Below are 9147 nucleotides of genomic sequence, written 5' to 3' on the forward strand. Positions count from 1 at the left end.
GGCCAGTGCTGTAAATCAGACTAAATAATTTGCTGCCTTTAGAGCCGGAATTAAACTGATCAGTCATCTCCTCACCTGCAGCTCAATGGCACCGCCTACTGTCCTCATGTTGTACTGCATGTTACTGTAAACAATAGAAAGCATTGAATTTGAACAGCGTCATTTTGGTAATTTAGTCATGTAAAACGATTAACATTAACATAAGTTACCCGCAGTTTCTCTTATCTATTTGTAAAGTCTGCGTTACGCTATCACGTGATGCAAGTGTACCTTGCGTCTTGCGTCAACGCGCAACCCCCGAACAATGAGTCCAATGAGGAAGTGAGATGCTCCTTGTCACAAAGATGGTGTTTTCCATAGCGCAGAGCCAGATAAACACATAATATACGCGATAAATACACAATGTCGAAGCAAAAATATCAAATAGCCTACGTGTTGTCTGGCTGCCTGTGGTAATTGATAAACTGCCTCTGAAAGCGAACAGGATGGATATCAGCAGAGCAGACGGAGGGTCCTACACGGTGAGAAGCTAATTGAGAGTTTAACGTTACTTTTACCTTTTCTTCCCGGTGTTCAAACATAATATTTTATTCTTCTTTATTACATCTTTTTACTAAACAGCCATATTATAACAACTCTTCCTTCCAAGATACCTTAGCAGAGTAGTTTAGCTGTCGAGTAGTAAACAAAAAATTACCGTATTATAACTTTGAGTTAGTTCACTTACCGTAATGTGTGTAGAATAACGATTTTGCTGAGTGTAAAATTAAAAACTGAATTGCCCATGTACCTGAATTTAGTAAATGTCTGTTTCTTCTTTAGGACAATCTCATTGGGACTTTACTTGCCATTTTTGGAAATGTGCTCGTCAGCATCTCTTTAAGTATTCAGGTACAGAGCTCCCTCTTATATAAAACCTCCAGGACACACCTAGTCTTTCATTGTTTATTGTTTCTCTTTATTTTTGTTATTTTATACATTGTAGATTAATACTGAACACAATAAAACTGTGAAGTAAACAAGCACATATGAAATATTGCCTAAGGCAATAAAAGGATGATTTTCACTTAAAGGTTTTGCTTTGTCAAAATTTTAGTTTTCTTTATGCTTTTCAGGACAGGTTATGTTGAGCTGAGGAGTAGCCCAATTCAACTATTGTAATAGAATTGACAGGCCTCCATGATTACTTTAAAACATGTGGGCCAGTGTATTCTGTATATTTCAATAACTGTAGTTGGAAGACTCAACACTGTGATGAAACTGGCTCCTAGGAGGACCAACCCAGAAAAGCAGAGGCTAAGTTCATTAGAACTGCTAGAAATCACCAAGTAACAGCACCTCGGATCTGAGCACATTTTAAAACAGATCCTGCTTTGTTTACACTTTCTTTTCCTACTAAACATTTTGTTCATATTTCTTAGCCAAAATAAATTATGTCTCCTATTCATACATCAGGGTCACCTTGTCACCATTTAAAGGAAGCTGTCATTATTATCAGGCTTCAGTAGAAGCTTTTATATTGATTAAATAATCACTTCGTCATAATACATCACTGTCATTTTCTTTGTCTCTGTTTTGTTTTGTCTCAAATGTAAAAGCATTTGTCCCTGTTTGCTCAGCTTAAGCCTAATTTATATGTTTGCCTTAAGCTATGTGTACAGAAGTAGATTTCTGTTTACTTTCTGGTATTTAACACAGTCATTCCTGTGTTTTACCCGTATGCTTTTCACTTTTTCACAGAAATACAGCCATGTGATGTTAGCGGGTGCAAAGGACCCGCGTGCCTTCTACCGCACTAAAACCTGGTGGTGTGGTTTTGTACTGACCTGTCTTGGGGAGGGAGCAAACTTTGTCTCTTATGCGTTTGCCCCTCTTGCTCTGGTAGCACCTCTTAATGGCGTGTCTGTCGTGAGTGAGTATATTAAGTGTTATTCTCTTATTCTCTTATGTGTTGATGCTAATGTTTTGAGATAAAATGTTCATCATTTTCTTTAATGTGTTTTTGGCAAAAAGATGCAGCTGCAAATTTATACATGGGACAATAAAAAAACTCTGTATTAACAACTTGCATTATGCTTTTCTTTTTCTTTTCAGCAAGCACAATTTTAGGTTTTATTTTTCTGCGTGAGAAATCTAAGCCAAAAGACTTTGCAAGTAAGTTCACTATATGTACTGCATATGACTGTAGATATGGTCTCAGTAGCACTAACATGCAAAGCAAACAGAATTTAATCAGCCTCTTAACATTTGGCAGGCTACATACTGACTCCTTTGTCACTATGACTGAAATTACACAGTCAAAGAGTATGTTCATGTACAGAACCCATACAGAACCCAAACAAAAGGGCCTATTAAAGTAAACTGGCTTTAAAAGTATGACTACTTTTAGTGTGATGTCTGGAAATCTTTTTCTGTTGTCATGTTAAATTTAATCTCCTAACACTTACCAAGTACTGCTTCCTTTGAGTTCATTGACTGCTTTTTGTTATTTCAGAGCGCTATGCGCTGTCCTTCCTTGGCTGTGTCATAACTGTAGCGGGAACGTACCTCTTTGTAGCATTTGGACCAAACTCTCATGAAAAACTTGAAGCAGAGAACATTGTGAAACACGTAATCGGATGGCCTGTTCTCTTGTATCTGGTAAGATTTTTTTTTTTTTTAAATTTACTCAGTAGCACTAGAAAGCATCTCTGTCATGCCTTTCCCCGTGCTTAGTTTCTCCGCCATGCAAACAGATACTAAACAATAAAACCCTCATAGACAGTTACAGTGTTGTCAGAAATATGGTTCTACCATGCTGACATTATTTTTACTTATCATTCTCACACTGCCCATGTAACACCCTTAAAGGCACGAAACAGTCCTGCAGTACAGGTTTAGTGACTATGATGTTCTCTTTTATCTAAGAATGTGAGGGGTATTGAATTAACCTTGAAGTATTTTTAAGCTGTAGTTTGGCATGTTGGGTGAAAAAAAAAAACGTCCCATGATAATCAGTCGGTGTTGGCAAAGATCGGTTTGTGAATGACGTTTTGTTGCAATTTTACCATTCCTGCCTTAGTGTCTTTTGAGATTGTGCAAATATAAGTTGTAATAGTTACATCAGCCACTCAGGCGGTGACAACTTTAACTATTACACAAGTGAGTCATATTAACCGTACTCTTTGTTCCACTCCCGGAAAAGCTGGTGCATCACAAACATTTCATCCTTTTGTTATGTAGGAAGAAGTAAAAAACTCTAACACCAGGAAGCACATCAAACACTGGACAGCACGAGAGCTATAAAAATCACTCCTCAAGTCCTGTGACAGTATCAGCAAAAACCTGCTGAGTTTCAGTAAATTGGTTGCTACTGCAGGGCTACTGTATTGTACTCTATTTCTCATTTCTATTTGGTCTTCTTCTTTAAGCCACAAATTATGTTTCACGAATTACACTAAACACAGCAAATTTCCCAGCCTTCTCGCCCCGTGTTACTGCATAAATGTGTGTCTGCCTGATTAATGATATTAGTGTTGTTGTTGTTGAACTTTCATGCATTTGATTTTTTTTTTTTTTTTTACACTTGATATTAATTGGGAGTTTGTGGTTTATGGTCTTTTGTTGCTATCATCTTTACTAACAGCTCCTGGAGATCATCACATTCTGCCTGCTTTTATATTTCTACAAACAGCGGGATGCTAAGTACCTGGTTATTATTCTGCTGCTGGTCGCTCTACTGGGTGAGTCTGTGGCATCAAAGCCACTCACTTTCAGAGAGTGTGTAAAGTCCAGTTATTGTCTTATTTTTTTGCAATGCGTTGCCACATTTAAATGTTCAAAAGGCAACTAAACTGCCATGAAACATTTTTTTTGTTCTGTATTTCACTGTCCTTTTGTCGTTGTTGCACAGGCTCTGTCACAGTCATTACAGTGAAGGCCGTGTCAGGCATGCTGGTTCTCACTGCTGAGGGAACCATGCAGCTGGACAACCCAATCTTCAGTGTCATGTTTGTCTGCATGGTGGCTTCAGTGGTCTTCCAAGCCCGGTAAGATAGTGGGAGATTAAGTATGTACTGATAATAGAGAAGGGTGTGGTTACCGCAGTGGTTGCACTTGGTTACAGGGATCTCAGCAGGTTGTGATAATACAGAAAAAAATGTATAGTTTGCTATTCAAGTTTTAATACTTGACTCAGTGGATGAACAAAAATTAAGTTTTTCAATGTGTTTTCTTGAATGGTTATTTACTACCAATTTATTGTGTGTTATTATCTTAGATTCCTCTCCCAAGCTTGTAGGCTGTATGACTCCTCTCTGATTGCCTGTGTCAGCTATATCCTCTCTACCATCTTTGCTGTGGTAGCAGGTGAGTTGGGACATTTTTTAGTTGGTTTTGTTTTTGTTTTTGAGTAGATTACTGCTCAGTTTCGATTTTGATAGGCAGTTTTGCAGTTAGACCTGAAATAACAGGCGGCCACAGTTCTTTGCCTGGCAGAACAGAAAAGAGGGATGACAGTTAGAGCCTGAGCAGGCTCACGACGCGGATGTGATAACAAGTTTTGTATATCTCTCTCACACCGTTTTACAGGAGCTGTGTTTTACTTGGAGTTTAACAATGAAGATGTCCTTCACATATGCATGTTTTTGTTGGGGTGAGTGGGCATTTGTTACTGGCCTTTTTTCAGAAGTCGTTTAACATGTCACAGCAGTAAAAACACAGGTAATGATAAAATGAATGACAAGTTAATTCCATTTGGCTGCTGCAGATTTACAGTCCTGGTATTGTGACTTCTGATTCATCATCACACTGTCATGCCTCACTAAGATGACTGAAGGGAACAGTCATTAATAGTGACACCTGTCCTTGTCTGCCACGCTTCATCATTATTTGCATTATTTGCTAGAGCCAAAACATACACACAGACATTTTCGGTGAATTTGTGATGACTTACATTGAATTGTCAAAAGCTGTTGAACCTTTTTTTTTTTTTTTTTGCATAAAAAACTGATAATTTTGTTCTTTGCACAGGTCTACCTTCTGTTTCCTTGGGGTATTTCTCATCACTAGAAATAGGAAAACGACCAAAGCCTTTGAGCCATATGTCACCATGGATATGACTAATGGTGAGTATTAATGGTACATTCAGTAAATACTGAAAATTATATCTGTTAATATTTAAAACTTTTTATGGGGAAATATTTTTGTCTTATAAACCCCAGTCCCAAATTTAATAAGTTTGAAGGCTGAAAAAGAAAGTGGGTGTAGTTACTTTTCACATTTTTTGAATGAAGACCATGTCACCAAACATTGTGAAGAATATATTCAGTTTGAACTCTGAAGTTGCCTTCTTAACGTGTCTTAAGCTTTGACCAGCCACCCTTTCCATCATCAGGTGTCCCAACAATTCATGACAAAGGTACAGCTGTTCAGCCAGACTGCAATGGCTCATTCTCCTATGGGGCTCTGGTCAACAACGACGGTGTGGCTCCTGTGACTCTACCAGTCAACCTGGAACAGCCACCAGTCTGCTCCAGATCCGCTAATGCATCTCAAGGTCCACATGACCTGAAGAAAGATTAGAGCCAAAGATTTCTTTTTTTTTTTTTTCACATTTTTGGTACGCTCAGTTCTTTTCACATATGCACAAGACCAGCATCCAGCTGGTATCCACCGGGTGTTTTTGATGTTCTCCTATTTTGCCTTACACTCCTCTCCACATCCTTTTCTTTTTAAAAATCTGTGAGCCAGAACGTGACCTAGAGAAGCTTTCATTTTTTGTAAAGGTCAACTGTGTTAATTACACACGTGAACAGAAGGACCCTGAAGCTTCTGGATGTTGCTTCAAAAATGTGATGGCTGAGGGTAGAGAATGTGAAACCTCCTACCTTGTACTCTGGGTTGGCTTTGAGGTTTACAGTACAGGTCTTGCTTCCATGATTTTTAATCAATTCTGTTCTCATTCTGTAATTAATGGGAACTTCCAGTAAACGGTTCTTACATTCATGCTTGTTACTAACAATGTTTGAACATATAACAAGCTTTTTCAGAATACTTCCCATAGTTTGACTTCAAACACCTGGCTCTGGTAGACTGTCTTAAGACTGGTTTTCACTCCACAACTTTCTGCCTCTTGTTCTTGGGATTTCATTGTATTACTGTTTTTCCTAATGTGACCAAACAACGTGTGCAATTATTAACTTATTGTACTGTAATTTATTAGTTTAGTGCCTTGAAAATTATCTTTACACTGGATAAAATACTGTAAAGCAGAACATAACCCAGGTAGCTGAGTGATAAATCACTGTGGCAGATCGTTATTATTAGTTATTATCTGATCTTCTGAAAGAACAGTGGAGTGTTTTGGATGACATACAAGGGAAATGAAAAAATGTAAATAGTTAAATGTGTAAATATAAGTAATCACTTATAAAAGTGTTAATTTTAATTCAGTTTTCTGTCCCTTTAACTGTCCCTTTTAGGCATTTATCTCTGTATTCCCACAGTGTTTAGAGAGCGGAGAGCTACACAGGGACTAGAGGCCTAAGTACAGTATTCAATGATTATTTTGATTCTGTGGCTTGAGGATCACTGAAATGTACGTAATCATCACTGTGAGGCCTGTCTTGTTATGAATACTGCCTTATACTGACACAAGAGCAGCTCTTTAAATGGTTCACTGATGCTGTCTTTCAATTGTTAATATACAATCTTGTAGCATATAAAGTTAATGTAATGTATTTGGAGAGTTGCCTTCTTATATGTTTCTTCACATTTTACATCAATTTTTATTTAATATTCAAAACAATAAATGTGACAACATATACTGGACAATCATGAACTGTTTATACTACAAGTAAAGTTTCTAACTCTTCTGAGTAGTGGATAGGTGTCAGATGGACTGCACCACCTGCACATCACATTCCTCAGAGTTTTGGAGCTGGTTTAGTGTGTGGGACTCTATGGAAGGTATTTGATTTTGTTTTGATGCCATAAAACACTTGAATTTATTTGTCAGTGTTTCTGGGGTCACAATAATCCTATAATCTAATATGCGATTTGGTGCGTGAAAAATAATCCTAGCTTCTTTTTAAAACCCCGTTGTCTCATGTTGCTTGAAAATCAAATGTTGCAAAAAAAAAACCCCAAACATTTAGTTTATTTTTGAAAGTGAGTAGTTAACTATAAGATTCAATTTAAAATGATGTACCTTCGCTTATTTCGCGTGTGCAACAGGTAGATCCCGGGAACTAAATGCCTGTAGATTTTCCAGCCTCATATCTTTCCACAGCAGGTGAGACAGCTGAGTGATGCACAGACTCGGGTGGCTCTCCAGGATGTCGATTTATCAAATGAAACCATCATTTGCAGCTGATGCACAGCGCTTTTTGCCACTTAGACGCTTGATCGCCACCAATCTTGAAGCGGCGCATCCTCCCCTTGCTGCGTCCTCATTGGTCGCCGGGAGCCTCCGCCGGCATCTCATTGGTCTCACCTGCGGGTCCTGACGCTGGAGTAGGCTGCATCAGATAGTGTACCATAATCCCGAAATAACAAAACCTCCACAGAAATAGCATCAGCCTCATAAAAAGCAGGAGCTGGGACCTGCCTGTCGAAACAAAGTCACCAGCAAACCCTGTTTTTGTTGAGGCCCTTTGCAATGGGTTGTTTCAGCCGCTTTCACTGACAGCAGTCAGGTGAGTCATTTCACAGGAAAGACTATTTGCATTTGAGACGATGAGAAATAAATATTAAGATAGGAACTTTATCCGGGTGAGCGCTGCCATGACTCTGCGTTAACTTTCGTATACATTTCCTTCGTATCTGCAGCACCAAAGCAACATTGGGCTTTTAATCCGAATCTCTAAATCCGTTATGGTTGTGATCAACACCGCAATTTTGCACGAAGCCTTTACGTAATAACCAGGGGTTTCCTTGGACTACAGGCAGTGCAAATGTTGATGTCACAATCCTCTACGGCCATTAATGCTGTAGACATGTGATGTTGTGTCACTGCCCCTGCCTGCTCAATGTGCACGTCTTTCTACAGATGTTAAATCTCTATATGGAGTCTATAATAATTATCCATTATGTCTGTCTTCTAAATATTTGTGGCAGGGTTGATTTTTTTTTTAGATGTTGTTGTGATTAAACATTGATGAGAAGCATAATTTTTCTTGTAAATACAGATATATACCACTAGGTGGCACTCTATCCTTATATTATGAGAAAATCTAGGGAGGAAGTTTCAGGTTTCTTTGTTTGTTGGGATCGGTGTTTTAATGATTTCTCACATTTTGCTTCTTTGTATAATTTATAGTTGGATGCGTTAGTAGTTTAATGGAGTTAATTAGTAAGTTTGATTGGTGACTCTAAATTGCCCATAGGAGTGAGTGTGAGTGTGTGTGTGGTTGTTTGTCTCTATGTGGCCCTGTGATGGACTGGTGACCTGTCCAGGGTGTACCCCTGCCTTTCACCCAGAGAGAGCTGGGATAGGTTCCAGCAGATCCCTGTGACCCTAAATAAGAATAAGAGGGTATAGATGGACGGATGGATTGATTTGTCTAATATGTCAAAATCCAGCTTTCCAAGTGGTAGGCTAATGTTTGATGAGTTTCTTGTCCTTTTATGGTGGTAAGCTTAATATCTCTGGATTTCACACTGTTAGTTGTGGAAAAAAGGCTAAATAAATACAAAATCCAGAATGAATCAGTAGTTGATGCACCAGTATGTAATGGTAAACCTTGTTGATCCAGTACAAACATAAAATACATAAGCTCAAAGCATAAGTGGAAGCTTCTAGAGACTTTGGGTCTGGCACAGGTTTTCCATTAATCACTAGCTAATAACCAGATGTGGCTGAAGCATAAAAACATCAGGAAAACTGAAGTATTTTTTGATTTATCTTGGTCATTCCTTTCTTTTATTTTCCATTTATTTTCCATTCATTGTTAGCTGTTTTATAGCCTGTGTAGTATCATCAATGAAGCCTTAATGCAACCGTGTAATCTTACACACCAATGTGTCACTAACACCTTATTCTCTCCATGCTTTTCTCCAAACATCGTCAGTAAATTCATTTTATCTTACAAACTTCTAACTTCTCCCCAGTTCTCAGTCGCTGTGGTCCCTGTCTGCCTCTCATCAGTCTCATAAAACGCATTCAAC

The 9147-nt window shown here is 38.4% G+C and overlaps 1 protein-coding gene across 1 annotated transcript; it reads left to right on the forward strand.

Annotated features, from left to right (window-relative positions):
• The first annotated feature begins 294 nt into the window (after positions 1 to 294).
• On the forward strand, positions 295 to 6803 carry nipal3 (NIPA like domain containing 3). The gene is made up of 11 exons (XM_026309834.1): positions 295 to 521; positions 823 to 891; positions 1741 to 1912; positions 2095 to 2154; positions 2495 to 2640; positions 3626 to 3722; positions 3893 to 4028; positions 4259 to 4347; positions 4570 to 4633; positions 5011 to 5105; positions 5375 to 6803. Exons 1-11 carry the CDS (start codon positions 486 to 488, stop codon positions 5560 to 5562), a joined length of 1152 nt encoding a protein of 383 aa, XP_026165619.1. The 5' UTR covers positions 295 to 485; the 3' UTR covers positions 5563 to 6803.
• The last annotated feature ends 2344 nt before the right edge of the window (positions 6804 to 9147 follow it).

The sequence above is a fragment of the Mastacembelus armatus genome, chromosome 22, assembly GCF_900324485.2.
Source record: "Mastacembelus armatus chromosome 22, fMasArm1.2, whole genome shotgun sequence".
Lineage (NCBI taxonomy): Eukaryota > Metazoa > Chordata > Actinopteri > Synbranchiformes > Mastacembelidae > Mastacembelus > Mastacembelus armatus.

Excerpts from the sequence above, each read along its gene's own strand:
- nipal3 (XM_026309834.1), top strand. The coding sequence starts at position 486 with ATGGATATCAGCAGAGCAGACGGAGGGTCCTACACG. Across the intron at positions 892-1,740 it reads GCATCTCTTTAAGTATTCAG|AAATACAGCCATGTGATGTT; the intron begins GTACAGAGCTCC and ends ACTTTTTCACAG. Across the intron at positions 5,106-5,374 it reads CACCATGGATATGACTAATG|GTGTCCCAACAATTCATGAC; the intron begins GTGAGTATTAAT and ends TTCCATCATCAG.